The 18,879-nt window shown below is 42.7% G+C and overlaps 1 protein-coding gene across 1 annotated transcript; it reads right to left on the reverse strand.

The window, feature by feature from the left end:
- Window positions 1–3,307: 3,307 nt before the first annotated feature.
- LOC125508190 lies at window positions 3,308–6,916 on the reverse strand. Its single transcript, XM_048672831.1, has 3 exons — window positions 6,490–6,916; window positions 5,218–5,292; window positions 3,308–3,621 (listed from the first exon to the last, which is right to left on the reverse strand). The coding sequence occupies exons 1-3, from the start codon at window positions 6,854–6,856 to the stop codon at window positions 3,527–3,529; spliced, it is 537 nt and encodes a 178-aa protein (XP_048528788.1). The 5' UTR covers window positions 6,857–6,916; the 3' UTR covers window positions 3,308–3,526.
- Window positions 6,917–18,879: the final 11,963 nt, after the last annotated feature.

Below are 18,879 nucleotides of genomic sequence, written 5' to 3' on the forward strand. Positions count from 1 at the left end.
GTCAAAAATGTTCGCGAATTAGAAAAAAGGTCTAGTATTTAAAAATGTCTGTGAATACAAAAAAATTAATATGTTTGAAAACACATTCAAGTAAAAAAGTTCATGAATTCAAAAACATCATGAATTTGAATGGAAATAATGAATTTTTAAAATTTCGCGAATTACAGAAATTTCTAAGTTTTAAAAAATGTTCATGAATTTAAAATATCCAAAATGCAGAAAATTTTAGCGAATTGTTAAAAAGGATAATGAAAAAAAGGAGAATAAATATGTATTAAAAACTATATTAAAAAACAATAAAACTAGAACATGACCTATAGAAGAGAAACGCAGGAAAAAAACCAAAAAGAAACATTTGGAGAAAGACTCATCCGAAGCTCGAAAATGGGCTGGCTCATACAACGTCACTGGAGATGCTTGTTTCCTGGCTATTCACCGCCGTATGTGGGAAACACATGTGTTATATCTCGTTTATTGCGAGACTAACATACATCTCGCTTATAGCTGCTGTTGTACTGCGTGATGAATGGGGTGACTTTCTAGCAAGAACAACTGGGTTTCTTTCAGATATCCGAGTTGTTGATACAACTGGGTTTTTTCATTTTCTTTTCTATTGCTTTCTTTCTTTTTATTTTTGGTTTTTATCGATCTTCTTTTTTTTCTTTCTTTTTTTTGTTGTTTATCGTCGGATTTCTTCGTTCAACCAATGTGAACTTTTTTAAGTACACATTCAACATTTCTTGGATACATTAGAAACATTTTATATACATGTTTAGTTCTTTTTAATACATGGTTATTATTTTTCAAATGCTTGATTAATATTTTTCAAATACAAGATTAACATATTTTGAATACATGGTCTCAAAATTATCTACACACATTTAACATTTTTCAAATGCTTCATTAACATTTTTTGAAGTGCAAGATTTTTTCTAATACATGGTCAACTTGTTTACTATACACATTGAACATTTTTCTAATATGCACTTAAAATTATTGAAACACAAGTTTAAATTTTTAAATACACACTCACATTATTTCTGTATGCATTTTAACATTTTTGAAATGATTCATAAAAAAATCAAATACAAGATAAACATTTTTTAATACATGGTCAACATATTTTTATTTACACATTTTTTAAATGTGTGATTAATATATTTTTCAAATACAAGACTTTTTTCATAACTAGTAAACATTTTTTATATACACATTAAACATTTTTAAATGCTCGATTAATATTTTTTGGTGCATGGTAAAAAACAATTCTATGCACATTTAACATTTTTCTAATTCTTGATTAACATTTTCTATATACTTCTTAACATGTTTTTCAAATGCTTAATTTTTTAAATACATGATCAACCATTTTGACACAAAGTTTATTTTTTTCGTATAATTTTTTTGCATACATGAGAAACTTGTATGCACATTTAGAAGTTTTTAAAACGCTTCGTAGTTTTTTTTCTTCTTTTTGAAAAAGAGAGCTCCCTCTCCGATTTCGTTTAGAAGAAACCACAAAGTTCATTACGAGGCTCTTACTAGCTACTCAACATTCCCCTAGCAAATCTGACAGCACTATAGTAAGGGGAGGGAGCCATCCCCCTCCTCCATAGCTCGCGTCAAGATAGGCTAAACCCCGGTGGGGAACACCAGGAACCACCCAACATGATAAGTCTAGCCATATTTCAGAAACATATCATTCTTACATGAACAAAAGAAAAGGCAAACAAGAGGGCCATAAAAGGAAATATAGGTAGGATAACTTCAGGCGAGGTAGAAACTTCAGCATGTTTGATCTCCAGGAGCCTTCAGTCTTGGTACCCCAATTGTCCATCCATGCGCAGCTTTGAAGATCTCCCTAGCCACCCGCTCAACTTGCCTTACGCCCTCCTTCATGCGCTTTATTTTTCCTTGATTTTTCTGCAAATACACACCAATCATGTAAAATTTTGATGATCAGGTTCACAGGAACACAAGGGATCAAACACCCTATGATTATCAAAAACCAATTTGTTCCTTAGTTTCCACATAGTCCATAACATTGCAGATATGCTAACCGTCATTAGACTCTTGTCATTTTTATCAAATCTACTAATCCACACCCCAAAAATATCATTTACATTATCAGGAATATCTTGCATTCCAAGAGAGCATTTCATGACCATCCATAGCATTTTCGCCACAAAGCAGTGTATGAAAAGGTGATGTATGTCCTCTTCCCTACCACAAAAGAAACAATTACTTTCACCTTGCCATCCTCTTTTCTTCAAGTTGTTTTTAGTAACAATACTTTTCTTAACAGCAACCACAGGAAAACTTTAACCCTAGGTGGCATTTTCGTTTTCCACAGGAATTTATAGGGATATTTGAACCCATTCTGGACCAAATGTCTATAACAGGACTTGACAACGTATTTGCCATTCCCCGTCAAAGTCCATCTGATCTTGTCTTGGTGTTCATTGAAAGTTAAACTCTCACAAGCTTCTTTAATGTGCCCCCACAGTTCCAGTGATTCCCCCAGCAAGGTTCTCCTGAATCTAACATTATCTAGCCCCCCCTCAGAATTACTGCCACCGACTTATTTTTATCAAAACAAATATTATAAAGACAAGGATAACTGTCCTTTAAAGATTTTGGACCAATCCACCAGTCTTCCCGGAATCTGGTGTTCTCACCATTCCCCACATTAAATTTACAAAAAGAAAAGAAGAATTCTTTATGTTTTAGAAGTTCCCCCCAAAATTGTGAGTCCGCAACCTTACCCCTAACACTGGTGATACATGTTTTTTAATATACTTGCATCTAAGCACATTTTGCCATATCCCCTCTGTATTATATATTTTCCATCACCATTTACATAATAAAGCTCTATTTATAAGAGCTGGGTTTTGAATGCCTAGACCTCCCATATCCTTAGGCCTGCAAACCTTTGACCATTTAACTAGGTGGTATTTTTTCTTATCAATGTTTTCCTGCCAGAACAGTCTGGCCCTAAAGAAGTCCATTTTTCTGTTAACTCCTACTGGCAAGCCATAGAAGGACATCATGAAGTAAGGTATCCCTAACAGTGAGGACTGTATCAGGGTCAGTCTCCCAACACTAGCTAGCAGCCTACCTTGCCAAGTCCCACATTTCCTATCTATCCCTTTTGTCCTCAAAGGGTTTCCAGTGTTTATTTCTAATTCTTTTTTTGTCAATAGGGAGCCCTAAATATTTCAAAGGGAGCTTGTGACGCCCCCGATTCAATCGTACACTAATCATACACGCAAATGTGTACAATCAAGATCATAGACTCATGGGAAGATATCACAACACAACTCTAGACACAAATTAAAATAATACAAGCTTTATATTACAAGCCAGAAGCCTCGAGGGCTCGAATACATAAGCTCATATACAAACGAGTCAGCGGGAGCAACAATATCTGAGTACAGACATAAGTTAGACAAGTTTGCCTTAAGAAGGCTAGCACAAAAGTAACAACGATCGAAAAGGCAAGGCCTCCTGCCTGGGAGCCTCCTAACTACTCCTGGTCGTCGTTGGTCTCCACGTAGTAGTAGGCACCCTCGGTGTAGTAGTAATCGTCGGTGGTGTCGTCTGGCTCCTGAGCTCCATCATCTGGTTGCGACATCCGGTAAGAAGAAAAGGGGAAAAGAGGGAGCAAAGCAACCGTGAGTACTCATCCAAAGTACTCGCAAGCAAGGATCTACACTACATATGCATCGGTATCAATGAAATGGGTAGTATCTGTGGACCGTACTGTAGAATGCCAGAAGAGAAGGGGAAAGCCTAGCCTATCGAAGACTAGCATCTTCAAGCAGCTTCAAACATCTTGCAGCATCAGAAGAGATAAGAGTAGCATAAAGTAAAGTAGTAGTGTCATCAACCTCGGCCAGAGATCCTTTCTCGACTCCCTACGAGAAAGCAATCCCAGAGCCATACTATCCAGTTATCACCTCAAGTATCTAGTTCTAGTTGTATCGATCGGGATACAACTCCAAGTGTCCGTTACCGTAGGACAGGCTATCGATAGATGTTTTCTTCCCTGCAGGGGTGCACCAACTTACCCATCACGCTCGATTAACTCCGGCCGGACATACTTTCCTGGGTCCTGCCCGGCCTCGGCCAAACAATACGCTGCAACCCGACCTAGGCTTAATAGAGAGGTTAGCATGCCAGACTAAGCCTATGCCCCCACGGGTCATGGGCCATCTCCCCGGGAACTCCTGCACGTTGCGTACGCGGCCGGTGAGCAGACCTAGCTACCTCCTTAAACAAGGCAGGAGTTTACGTAGTCCAACCTGGCGCGCGCCGCTTAGTCACTGGCGTCTATTAAGCTGCGGCTGATGTATACAATGTAGAACGCCCATACTATGCCCACGTGATGGTTAGTGCTATCAAGCCAGAGGCCCCTCGGATCAAATATCCAAACCGTTAGTGTGTTGGTAGTGCGGTCACGAGCAGAGACTCACGAAAGATGTGACCTCGTCGCCCCGTCTCGAGGACATGCGGCAAGGGCTAAGAATGCCCGGCCACGCCTCGTAAGAATCTCGCGGGCACCTTCCAGGTCAACCCGACTCCACATCACTCGCAAATAAGCTCGCGCGGGTACCCCTCAGGGTCGACCCGTCTTTAGTAACATGGTTCAGTGTAAAGTCATAGTAACCATAGTAACTGTGTGTCTAACACCGAGGGGAACCCTGAGGAACCACCCTCGATGGATTTCACTCGATGTAATCATCAAGGTGAACGTAAGAGGAACCACCCTCGAGGTTCACTCTTGAGGGGTTGCACGACAGAGTCGTATCAGAAGTGGTTAAGGAGGAAATCACCCTCGATGACCACGACCGAACAACTACACTACAGAGATCTCATCAGGAGTGATGTATGAGGTGTCACCCTCGGCACTAGATAGTAACTCTGCAGAGTCGTACAACTAGGGGGGGGGGTGATGTGCGGTGTCGGGGCCTGGACGTCGATAACGTTGATCGAGTCATCGAACATAAAGCGGGGCAACTGGGACAAGGCGGGGGTCACTGATGGATCACTAACCAACCTATACTAAGCAGTTTAGGGTAAACAAGTAAGGTACAATGAGCAGGTTACAAAAGCAGGCTATGCATCATAATAGGAGCAAACAATAACAATAGCAAAATCTAATGCAAGCATGAGAGAATGGAATGGGCGATATCGGGATGATCAAAGGGGACTTGCCTGGTTGCTCAGACGAGAAGGACGGGTCGTCGGTGACGTAGTCGATCACCGGGGCCTTAGCAGCGGTCTCGGGGTCTACCGGAGAGAAGAGGGGGAAGAACAATAAATACAGAGCAAACAAATGCAATACTATGCATGACAAGACGAAAAGCGGTGTTAGGGGTGTTCTAACGCGGCACTACACGCTACCGGCGAAGGGGGATAACATCCGGGAAAGTTTTCCCGAAGTTTGCATTTTCGGACAGACGAACCGGAGGGGAAAGGTTCGATGTTCGCTATGCTAGGGGCATGTGATAGATGAACGGCGAGCGTATTTCGGTTTGTCTCGTCGTTCTGAGCAATTTTCATGTATAAAAATTTTTCATCCGAGCTACAGTTTATTTTATATAAATTTCTAAAGTTTTAACCAATATTCTAGAAATCCCTGAAATTTTGCTGTCTGAGAATTCGACAGTTTTTTAAACATCACTTGGCTGTTTTCAAAAGACTACAACTATTGTTCTGTATATCCTATGAGTTAGTGCCTTATATTAATTTTGAGTACTTTTCTGTGATCTACATGTTAGTAGCAATTACATCCATATTAGAGTTCATTTGCTTGAACATCAAGAGCACTAAAGTAGCTATGAAAATAAAACTGTTTTTCGGTTTCTTGTTAACAGAACATAGACTTTTGTCATTTTCATTGCATTTAATCCTTACACCTTTTGAATTTGATCAAATGAAACCTTTTGAACCTTGTCAAGTGTACTACCTTCCCATATTTTTTTAATCCTGTTAACAATTGTTTTGCCGGAGTTTAGGGGCTGTCTAGAGGGTTAGTCAATGTAGAATTAGAAAAGCTAGCTGGCGCCACAGTAACTTTCCGTTACTGTAGCTGCAGCAGTACAGGCAGAGCAGCGGCAGTAGGCAGCGAACAGCAGCGGCAATGGGGGAGCAGAGGGGCAGCGCAGTGGCGTGAACAACAGGCACGACGCGCACGGGCGGGCGTCGCAAGGGTGCAGCCACGCCGTGCACTGGACGAGCTACAGGGGCGGCGGCGACTCGGATGCAAGCGGCAACGGCTCTACGATGCACTAGCGGGAGCGACAAAGAGCGCTACGGCCTCCTGCGAGCTTCAGGAGCTCGTGCGCATCACTGCCGAGGTCTGGGCAGCATGGCAACATCAGGTTCAACGGACATGATGGACGGCAAGCTACGGTGGTTGCAGAGGAACACGCTCGAGCTCGAATTCAGGGACAAGGCAAAGAGGGGTTCGATGCGGGTTCTCACAGCGGTCACGACGCATTGGTCGGTGGGGCCGGGGACGGTCGAAGTGGCGGCAATCGACGGCGGCGACGATGATGTACGCAGTGACGACGAGCTTGATGGCGAGCGTACGGGCCTTCCCGGCTTGATTCACTGGTCGAGGACGAAGGAGACGACGACGAGGATGCTTCTGGACATCTTGGCGCGACGAAGGGAGGCCGGTGGCCGCGGGATCGACGTGACGATGGTGGCGTCGGGTGGGTGTGAGGGAGAGAGCAACGACACAGGGAGGGGGAGGAAAAGGGGCTAGGGTTTGTCCCGGGGTCGTGGGCATCAGTCTTATAGCCCAAGGGAGCCGGGGGATGGCGGACACGGCGCCATCATTGGCCATGGCGGCCTGGATGGCCGCCACGATTTCTTCTCTGTAGCAAGGTAGGGGATGGCTGGTTGTGGGCTGGGCCTTGTATTGTAGGAGTAGGCCGAGTGCATAATAGTTCCATAGGCCTTTTCTCTTATCTCCTTTTGTTTTCTGTCAAACATTTAAGTCACTGTTTTGCATTTCCTTTTATTAACAAATGAGTTTTGTTTTGAACATAACTTGGCACATAGTTCTAACACAAAAATATGGAGATGGAACAAAAAGTTTGGGGTCAAAAGGAGTTGTCTAACCATTTTTTTTTTGGAAAATGAAAAGGCCAATTTAATCGATGCCGGACCACTAAATTAATTCCTAGGGGCACTTAGGGGATTCAAAAGAGGCTGGCTCCAACATGAAAATGGTCAGGGGAATTTATAGGCAATGTAACATTTTTGTTTTACTGCTTGAAGAAATAAATATTTGACTTGCATTTTAAATTTGAAAATGAGGTTGAAGTATTCTTAACTATTTTTCTTAGGGCATGATGATGATGACTTGGCATCATTAGTGTGGAGTTACTGTAGCATGATTCTCGGGGTGTTACAGAGCTCCCCCAGTGGACAAGTAAAAATCCTGGAATATTCCTGTCTTTTTAGCAGCTTTACCAAACAGAAACAATTCACTTTTATGGAAATTAATTGTCAAGCCAGACATTTGTTCAAACAAGCATAGTATATATTTCAAATTATGAGCACTTTCATGATCATCCTGCTTAAGAAAAATAGTGTCATCTACATATTGCAGCATACTCAGACCACCCTCCAAGGTTTCAGTCAATAGCCCTTTAATTAGGCCAGCTTTCCTGGCATTGTCCATTAGGACAGCCAAAGTATTAGCAGCTAAATTGAACACCAGGGGGGTCAGGGAATCTCCCTGGCTCAGCCCTTTATGTGTAGGAAAAATAAGGCCCATAATTCTCATTAACCTTGATACAAAATTAGTCTCCTCTAATAGTCCCCATTACCCAGTCTATCCATTTATCAGGGAAACCTTTCCCTTCTAACATCTGAAGAACAAAAGGCCATTTCATTTTATCATAAGCTTTTTCGAAATCTACCTTAAACAACAAAGCATTCTGTTTTTTGGTATGCACACTATTTAGATCTTCATGCAACACCAAAACTCCTTCCATTATGTATGTACCTTTAATAAAGGCAGTTTGGACCGGAGAAACTATTGTATCCGCTGCCAAGTTTAGTTTATTCATGAGAATTTTAGTAAAAAAATTGAAACTCACATTTAACAAACATATTGGCATGTACTTCTGAATCCAATTTGCATCTTTGCTTTTTGGTACCAGGGTAATAATCCCATAGTTCAATCTGTTTATATCCAAAACCCCATTATAGAAACCATCAAACATTTGCTTGAGATCATTTTTAACCAGATCCCAAAAATGTTGATAGAATTCAGCAGCAAAACCATCTGGACCAGGAGATTTATTATGGGCCATTTGGAAAACTACTTTATTAATTTCCTCTAAGGAGAATCCCCCAACCAACATCTCTTTATGTGCCGGCAAAACATTTATAGGATTATCAACACATAAAGAGATGCTAGAAACTTCACGATGCCCAAATAACCCTTTATAGAAGTTTGTAACATAATCAATTATTTTTTCCCTCAATCCTCCCTTCCTCTTGATCCAGTCCAGTTATTTTATTTATCCTACGTCTCCCATTAGTTTTTGCATGAAAATACTTAGTGTTGCAGTCCCCATCTATTAGTTCAGTTCATCTACCTTAGCTCTATGTTTCCATTTAGCTCTCTGTTTCCATTTAGTTCTCTGGTTCATGTAGTGCCTCCTGGCCAGCAACCTATCCAATTGTGCTCCAAGTTCCATTTGTTCCTTTCTATCAGCAACATTTAAGCCATAGGCCTCACACTTTTTATCTACATTATCCAGTTTTCCAAGGATATCTTTTTTAAGTTCTCTATATCATGCATTCATGTTTCTATTCCACCCTTTCAATAGTGGGTCTCAACCCTCTTAGTTTTGCTTGCCAGTTATCCAAACTAGAAATTTTAGATCCTATTTTTTCCCAAGTCCTGACAACCAACTCATCTAGGCCCTTCCTGAGAAACCAGGAGTTTTCAAATCTGAATAAAGGATCAATTTTAACTACATCCCCAGTATCCAGAAAAAGTGGCATATGATCAGATTTTTCTCTACAAAGAGCAGAGATATCAGTCAAATGATAATTTCCTTCCCACTCCACATCACATAATATTCTATCCAATTTCTCAGAAGTAGGTTGGGGCAAATTATTCCCCCAAATATATTGTCTGCCATGCATATCTAGATCCCTCACACCAGCCTGTTCTATGATGGCATTGAAAAGGAAGCTCCAGAGACCTGGGGTACCCGGTTTGTTTTTCTCAGATGCTTTCCTAATAATGTTGAAATCCCCTCCTATTAGGATAGGGTTCACACTATTCTGGAAAATTCTAGACAGCTCTGCAAGGAATCTAGCTTTGCCAGAAGATTGTGCATCTCCATACACTACCACCAAATCCCAGATGAATCTATTTTCACATCTTGGACTGTCATTTTAATATAGTACTCCCCATCCCCATGTAAAATAACATCTAATGTAGTATAATTGACCCCCAACAACAATCCCCCAGATTTACCTCTGGAAGGTACATGGTGCCAGTGGAAATCTCTGCCTGCATAGATCCCATGTAGATCATTTCTAGAAAATTGACCTCTCATAGTTTCTTGCAACCATAAGAAGTATACTTTCATATCCATCACCATTTCTCCCAGGAACCTTTTTTTGATGTCTCCCCCAAACCCCCTCATATTCTAGAACACCCCTCTCATTTCTTTTTCCTTTTTTTCCAGATCATTCAGATTTTTTCTAATATATTTTTGTAAAATATTTTATTTATACAACGTTAATATTTTTCTAATACATTTTGGTGTACATTTTTCTAATACATGTATCGAGCAGGGAGCGGCCGAGACAATAGGGTGAGTGACTGGGCCACGGCCCGCGAGCGCTATACCGACAACTTGATGCTTTAAGCGCCAAGTAGGAGTTTCTCATTAGAAAAAGGCCGAGTAGGAGCTCTCCTATACGGGAATGAAGTTAGTTTGGGGCTGGCCCAAAACTTATGGAAGGGCACCCTGAATAAGCCTAAATATCTCTGCTTGAAATGGACTAAAAAAAAATCTCTGCTTGAAATCGTATCTGTAGTTTTTTCTTTTTTTGCGGGTTATCCTATCTGTAGTTCAAGTAGAGCTTTCATCTTAGGCCCAGTTCTTTTGCCAGAATCTGGAAATTCTCCCAGAATCCAACCCCTACCCAGCTTTTCCCAGAATCTTTGAGCCCCATTTGTTTTACAATTCTATCTAATTAGACTCTAGCTAGATAGGATTGTAAAACAAACGAGACCCAAAGGTTTTGGGAGAAGTTGAGTAGGGGTCGGATTCTGGAAGAATCCCCAGATTATGGCAAAAGAACCGGGCCTTAGGCTGGCATAAAACTCATGAAAAGGCACCCAAGAAAATCCTAAATACCTGTGCTCAAAATATCCTAAATAAGAATCTCAAGCTCAACCGGAGCTTCCATCAAATCTGTCATGCGGAGATGCAGTTTATCACTCTAGATGTTCACTGTTCTTAAACACCTTTTCTCCCGTTCAGAAAAGCATCACCTGCTCCAACATAATGGCTTCCCTGACCCCGCAAGAAAGATGTCACGGCACATCGCAGCGGAACTTACGCTGCACCGATCTCCATGATGAAGGTGGACACGCATGCAGATGCGGCAACACACGGGCATCGGATGGGACCAGCGGCACAGCAGCCCGGACATGAGGACAAATAGTTGTGGGCGCCGGCTTTGGCTTTGCGCGACGGAAGGGACGACAGGTATCGGTGGTCCGGGCGTCGGGCGAGGCCCCGTGGCCCCGGTGGGCACGTGAAGGTGAAGCTCGCCGGCAACAAGCGGCCGTCGCCGCGCCACGCCGCCGCTTCCAGGACGATGCGAATCAAAAGCTAACCATCTATCTACACTTGTACGGACTACGTATCCGCGCTCAGCGTGGCGGGATCCGCGAAGAATCGAAAGCTACGAGACCCATCGCCCATAGTACGTCTTTGCTACATTTCCTTTTGGTTCTGTTTTTTTACTTTTGAAAGCCAAGAAATTGTTATGTGCATGCATGGTATAGCGCTCTATAGATATGGTCCACGTACCAAATAGCTAAAAGATCTACCGACTTACGGTTGCCCTAAAATTCTTCGACGTAGTAAATTCAAGTAGCATACCAAATGCATGCAGTGGATGCTTGAAGCGTGGCAAATCTACTACTACTACTAGCATATATCTTCGCCTCTCTTTGTCGATATCTCATCTTTTGCTTCACGAGGCATTTGGCTCTACTCCAAGTGGCCTGTGGAAGAGAGGAGTAGACGTGTCGTCCCAGCAGTGGGGAACCCAAAATTCCTCCGTCATTTTCGACCCAAGAATTTTAGTACACAACAGGGGCGGATCGTTCTTCCATTTATAACTCCCGGCGGCCCATCCAAATCACGTAACTTTATCACGTGTCATGGCGACGCCAGCAAGGCAGCAAGCACCACCAGGGACAATATGCATGGCGCCCTCAAGCATGCATCCATCGCCGTCGTACGGAATGGCTCGCTCGCGCCGGTCGTTCCGGCCACGTACCTCCACCGCCCGCCCTGGGTTTCGCGGCAGCGGATGCGTTAGTGGTTAGTCCCCATCGCCGGCCCGCCGCGCGTACGTGTCCCCCGCTCGCGCCACGCACGCCGGCGGCAGATTCCTGGCTGCGCGATAGTATGTGGATACATGCGTGATGAACTGATGCGTCGATCACCATCTTCTTTTACTCCGTCCGCAAGCCTATGTCGCCGTCGGCCGCCGGGGTCAAGTTTGTGCATGCTGGTGCGCCGCAACGATCGACGCAGACCTACCGCTTAATTTCGCGCGCGTCCACCCTCCCACGTGAAGTCACACGCGCCGCACGTGCCAGCCCTGACTTTTTCCGATAGTAGAGACGCCTAAATCATCATCTATGATGGATGAACGAATGTGCTGAGCCAGTGTGTGTTGGGGGTGATTTTTCTTCTTTTTTGAGTTTGGGGTGATTTCAATATTTTAGGATGAAGTGGAGAAAGATCAAATAATGGCGAATGTGGAAAATGGATCATGTTCTTCCATGGCATTATTGAGAGCAGTAATTTTCTTACAGTAATTTGATTGAGCTAGATCTCATAAACAGGAGGTTTACATGGTCAATGATCATGAAAATACCGTATATGAGAAGCTTGGTAGGATTCTTGTGAAGCCTGAGTGAGATTTACATTATCCTATGTTCACAATTAAAGACTTGGAGTGAGATCTATCTGACCATACTTCCATTCTAGTGGCTTCTGGTCTGGTTTTAATTACACACCATCCTTTCAAATTTGAGACGTGTTGGTTCGAAAGAGAGGATTTGAAGTGAGTTGTTTAGTATGTATGGAATCTTCCTTAAAAAGGACATGACCATCTAGATGAGTGGCAGTGGAGGATGAGGACTTTGAGAAGGAAGCTAAAGGGATGGAATATTGTTTTTGTAGCGAATAAAATAGAAAAAGGATAACCTACTTAGAGGGTCTGATCTTCTTTCTGGCTTTTGACCGCGCCATAGGGGGGCGGATTCGGGACGGAGGCACATCAGCTTCGGTGGTGTTGGCTCCCGTGCTCCTCGGCAGCAGTCAAACCGTCTCCCGGGCCAGCCATGGCTAGGTCGACCATGACATCAGCTATGTGTACGGTGATCACTTCGGCCAGTGGTGGCGGCCTTGCTACGGATTGCAATCACCATCAAGAGATCTTTACAAGAGTTTCATCTCTGCAGATCCGGTGGTTGACTTCGGCGGCGAGATGCAAACTATGGACGAAGTCTTGATGCAGAGGGATGATTGTGCAACAGCGATGGTCACATCACATGTAGCTGTTGGGATCACGGAAAAGTGGTGGCGACAACACATAAAGGACTTACGATGGTGATGCTACTTGAGCTTCCGGGGTCGAGCTCCAGGGTGTGAAAGCCTAGGTCTAACCCCAAGTTGTGTATACCTGGCAGTGGTGATGTTTTTGCGTTGTTACCTTATTGAAGGCATTGTTCAGAATGCTTGGACTGGTTCTTCAGGGTGAAAACCTAGATTCTAGCATTGGATGGTTGGATCCGATGACGGCGAAAATTGAGTGTCGGTCCCTTCCTGAGGGCGTTGTTGTGTTGAAGAACTTCGTCGCCCGCGTGGTGTCATGAGATGATCGGTTCAGATATGGTCATTGTTATAGTTTGCCGATTGCGGATCTCATCGCTTTGGGACATTTTTCTTTCTTTTTTGTTTCCTCACCCTACGCATAGCTTTGGTCTTATATGACTTCGCTATTTGCCGGCGTGTTTTTGTGTGGGTGCGTTGGTGTTAGTTGTGTGCAACCTAGTTATGCAGAGGTCGGGTGTGTGCTCATTGTGTCTGTATCTTCTTGATGCTTCATTTTGAGTCAATAAAAATCTATCCTTTATAAAAAAACTAGAGGGCCAGCTTTGTGGTGTTTTGCAAAGTACCCATCAACGGTATTGTAAGTATGTGGCCTTCGATTACAAGATGGACACATGGCTAAGATTCTACCCAAGTTTGGTCCCTTGTGATTCAAGTAATAACACCAATCTACATGGAATTATTAAAAAAGAGCAACATATCGTCAAGAATAATCAGGGGTCCAGCTACTTCGATATGAGGTCGCTTGGCCTCCATCTTCGGGATCTCGCCTATTTATAGTCGGCCTTAGTCGATTCGCCTACCCTCCGTCTTGATCTTCTTGCCTTGGATGGCTCAGGCTCCTCTCCATATTGTAGTTGAAAACCTTTCCTTTTGGGGGTCGGGGGAGGGGGGCGTTCTCGTTTAGGGGAGCGACACGGTTGGCTACAAATCCCTCATGGGCTTCGGGTATTAGACCCGATGACCCGCTAGGGTGTGTGGCCGGCACATCATGGGGCCAAACCCGTCATCCGGCCGACAAGCTTAATGCCTTGGACTTTTATGTGGTTTGGATGCTCATGAAATCCAATAGAGGAATCTCTACAGGATGAGCTTAAAAAACATGAAATAGGATGGCACTAAAGGAAGAAAAGAACTAAGGAAAAAGACCTTAAGCCAGGATAGCAACTCTAGATATTTCGTGAGTAAGGCCAGTGGGTGGATGATAGAAATTCAATTATGTCTCTTAGGGATGGGAATGACTGAGTTGAAGGGCAAGAGGCCCTGACGCAACATATACCTGGATACTGATACGTCTCCAACATATCTATAATTTTTTATTGTTCCATGCTATTATATTATCAATATTGCATGTTTTATATGCATTTATATGCTATTTTATATGATTTTTGGACTAACCTATTAACCTAGAGCCTAGTGCCAGTTTTTGTTTTTTCCTTATTTTTGAGTTTTGCAGAAAGGAAATACCGGACGGAGTCCAATTGACCTGAAAATTTATGGTGATTTTTTATGGACCAGAAGAAGCCCCCGAAGCAAAAGAGTTGGGCCAGAAGAGCCACAAGGCCTCCACAAGGATGGAGGGTGCCCCACCCCCTAGGGCGCGGCCTCTGACCTTGTGGGCTCCTCGTGGACCCCCCTGACTTGTTCTCGAGCCAAGAATTTCTATAAATATAGAAACCCTCAGAAATAAACCTACATCAGGAGTTCCGCCGCCGCAAGCCTCTATAGCCAAACAACCAATCGGGACCCTGTTCCGGCACCCCGTCGGAGGGGCAAACCATCACCGATGGCCATCTTCATCATCCAGGCGCTCTCCATGATGAGGAGGGAGTAGTTCACCCTCGGGACTGAGGGTATGTACCAGTATCTATGTGTTTGATCTCTCTCTCTCCCTCTCCCTCTCCCTCTCTCTCTCTCTCTCGTCTTCTTGATTTGGCACGATCTTGATGTACCACGAGCTTTGCTATTATAGTTGGATCTTATGATGTTTCTCCCCCTCTACCTTCTTGTAATGGATTGAGTTTCCCCTTTGAAGTTATCTTACCGGATTGAGTCTTTAAGGATTTGAGAACACTTGATGCATGTCTTGCATGTGCTTATCTGTGGTGACAATGGGATATTCACGTGATCCACTTGATGTATGTTTTGGTGATCAACTTGTGGGTTCCGTGACCTTGTGAACTTATGCATAGGGGTTGGCACACGTTTTTATCTTGACTCTCCGGTAGAAACTTGGGGGCACTCTTTGAAGTTATTTGTGTTGGTTTGAATAGATGGATCTGAGATTGTGTGATGCATATCGTATAATCAAACCCGCGGATACTTGTGGTGACATTGGAGTATCTAGGTGACATTAGGGTTTTGCTTAATGTGTGTCTTAAGGTGTTATTTTAGTACGAACTCTAGGGCTGTTTGTGACACTTATAGGAATAGCCCAATAGATCGATCAGAAAGAATAACTTTGAGATGGTTTCGTACCCTACAATAATCTCTTCGTTTGTTCTCCGCTATTAGTGACTTTGGAGTGACTCTTTGTTGCACATTGAGGGATTGTTATATGATATAATTATGTTATCATTGTTGAGAGAACTTGCACTAGTGAAAGTATGAACCCTAGGCCTTGTTTCCAAGCATTGCAATACCGTTTTCGCTCATTTTTGTTACTAGTTACCTTGCTGTTTTTATATTTTCAGATTACAAAAACCTATATCTACCATCCATATTGCACTTGTATCACCATCTCTTCGACGAACTAGAGCACCAATACAATTTACTATTGTATTGGGTGTGTTGGGGACATAAGAGACTCTTTGTTATTTGGTTGCAGGGTTGTTTGAGAGAGACCATCTTCATCCTACGCCTCCCACGGATTGATAAATTTTAGGTCATCCACTTGAGGAAAATTTGCTACTGTCCTACAAAACTCTGCGCTTGGAGGCCCAACACGAGTCTATAAGAAGAATGTTGCGTAGTGGACATCAGATACTATGAATAGTTATTTGATGCATCATTTGGTTGCTCTATTTCAACTAATTTCCCTTTTTCTCAGACTATAGACCCTAAGATAAATTAAATATTCTTGGCTGAGTACTCCTTGGAGGATATAGAAAAGCTTGTCTTCTCCATGGATCATAACAAGGGTCCTGCTTGTGATGTATCTCGATTGAGTTTTATCAACAGTTTGATTTATTTTTAAATATTTGCTCCAAGGTTTGTTTGTTGATTTCTATGCTAGAAAACCCGAGGTACACAAATTGAATTATGGAGTAATTTCCTTGATTCCTAATGTCTCAAGAGCCTAAAAATGTCAACAGTTCAAACATATGTCCGTTGAATGCTAATTTTAAGGGCAACCCTAGCTGGATCGCCATATCAGCCTCCACAACGCATATGGAGCGCGCTCCAAAATAATATGGAGGTTTCCAAAGCGATGCACAAAGTTAGAGTCACCATATTGGCAACCTCCATACCGCAAGACCCTCTTGTCGGTGGGGCATTTTCCCCAATATTCCTTCCATCCTCACGATGTGTTGGTGGACCACGTAAGGTTTCCTTCTCGCGAACGGTTTTGCTGGATGGAGTGCGCTCCAAAAGTTGTCCATGAGATGCCAAATGCGGAGGCTGGGATGCCAGGTATGGAGGGTTCTCCATAATGCATGATGATAGCAACCCATATGGCAACTCTGCTAGAGTGCCTTTTTGCCCCTAGCCTCCATATTGGATATTATTATGGACTTCTAGAGCATATGGCATCTTTGCTAGATTTTTTCTATGTTGCTAATCAAAGGAACTAATAATATGATGAGTTTGTGTGCGAATAAGACTATTGACCACTCTCATACTGCCTTTATGAAAGGTAGAAACATCATGGAAGGAATTCTTGGTGTTACATGAAATCCTACGTGATGCGCGTAAGTAAAAAATATGGGAGTGTTGTTTAAAATTAATTTTGAGGAAACATATGATGACATCAATTTTTTTCTTTACAAAATCATGGGGCTTACATGTTTTTCCGACCCTATTGCGGACACGAGTCCTGAGTGTTATGGTTAATGTGGAAGTTTATGGCATGGTCAATAATGAGCAAGGTCCCCATTTCACCACCTTCATAGGTGTGACACAAAGGGGACCCACCATGCCATATTTTGTTTTGAATTGTTATTGATGCACTTGCTTTCCTCATTCACCAAGCCCTAAAGAACAACAATGGTGATGGGGATAACATGTCATCTCTAGGAAAATACCATTAAGTATGGAATGTACAAAATCTGTACGATCAAGTTCATTTAGCTTGGTAAGGACTTCCCTGATTTGAGGTAACCGTCGCTAGAGTAAACTAGCATGTAAACTTTTTGTAAAACTCATATGTAGGAATGGCACTGCTCAATATAAAGATGACACACTCTTATTCCTGAAGGATGAAGAAGAAAATGCTAGAAACTTACAATTCATCTTGAAGATTTTTGAACAATTGCCTGGATTAAAAATTACTTTTCACAAAAGTGATTATTTATTTTTTGGGCATTTGATGCAAAATCAGAGTCACTATGAAGATATTTTTACTTGTCAAACTGGGTCATAGCCAATCAAGTATTTAGGCATCCCAATTGACTCTACCAGGATCCTCAACAAGGACTAAATACCTATTGAGGATATGATCGAAATGGAGTTGGAATGTTGACAAGAGTGTTAGGATCGAGTGTTTAAGGGCTAGGAGTGAGTGCGGGGGGGGGGGGGGGTTATTCTTATGAAAAGTTCTAGATCAAATTCAAATTTATAAGGTTGATAATTTTAGAGCAACAATGTCTTGTCGTTTATTCCTCTGTCTTGCACTGGTGCACACCATCTCCATCTCTGCAAGACTTGTCCACTAGTTGCACCGGGACAACTGTCTCACGATCATCCACCTTGGAAAACTTGCAGGAGTGAGGGCGAAAAAGGTTTTAGGGAGTGTACGCGTGAGTGCTCGCTACTACTCGACGTTGAACGTACAACCACTTCCTCGATGACCTCTACATCAAGCCACTGTGTGGACGAGCAAAAACACCAACAACAATGCGGGTGCTCCTGCCGTCGATTATGATTTTTAGCAATTGCTGTTATGATCATTATCAATAATGTTCTTGGCATGTATAGATTTGTATGATTCTACATTGAACAATGCATCTCTACAAACCATAGTTTTCCGGTATAATCAAAATGGCTTGATTTATGTTCATCATGTAATTATCTTGTCTATTTCCAGATTAAACAAAAAAAATTTAAAAAAATTCTACCTTAAACATTGCAAGTTTGTTGTTGTATTGTCAATGAAGAAGACCAGGAGCACCAAAAATTAAGCCAGAGAACTCCTGACAATAATATCAGTTAACACATCATCGCCACCACCATCGCCAAGAAGGATCGAAGCACATGTTTACAATTCGGTGGATCTGAAACCAATGATATGTGGGATCAAATACAACATGCCCTGTTGTGTCAACTACGACAGACACACCAACACGAAGATAAAGTCGTGAGAAATTTATTGTGACACAATGACACCGAGAAGACAGGGTCAAAGATACACCAATGTATCAAATTGTACTTAATGTGGATACATGGTCTCTACTTATCCCCCGCCCCACACACCTTGGTGACTGAGAGGTGGTCGGAGAAGAGAGGAACCAACCGAACATGACCGGGAAATTGAGGCCACCTCCTCCAATGGCTAGGTTAGAACTAGGTGAAAGTTTGTTACTAGGATTGCTACGTGTTATCAAATACTCGAAGTGGGAGCCCTTGAATCTTTGTGGATGTCCACCATATGAATCTTTGGATGGTTTGATGTTAAAAATAAACCTAAATGTTAAGCACCTCACGTCATTTAGAGGTTTTTTTTTGAGCGGACGCGTTGTGACATGTTCAATTTTCATGTACGAGTCTCAAAGCAAAACACATGGCAATCACTGTTCGCTCCCACACAAAC

The sequence above is a fragment of the Triticum urartu genome, chromosome 1, assembly GCF_003073215.2.
Source record: "Triticum urartu cultivar G1812 chromosome 1, Tu2.1, whole genome shotgun sequence".
Taxonomy (NCBI): domain Eukaryota; kingdom Viridiplantae; phylum Streptophyta; class Magnoliopsida; order Poales; family Poaceae; genus Triticum; species Triticum urartu.

Excerpts from the sequence above, each read along its gene's own strand:
- LOC125508190 (XM_048672831.1), bottom strand. The coding sequence starts at position 6,856 with ATGGCCAATGATGGCGCCGTGTCCGCCATCCCCCGGCTCCCTTGGGCT. Across the intron at positions 5,293-6,489 it reads ACCAATGCGTCGTGACCGCT|ACCCCGAGACCGCTGCTAAG; the intron begins GTGAGAACCCGC and ends TCTCTCCGGTAG. Across the intron at positions 3,622-5,217 it reads CTTCTCGTCTGAGCAACCAG|ATGATGGAGCTCAGGAGCCA; the intron begins GCAAGTCCCCTT and ends TGTCGCAACCAG.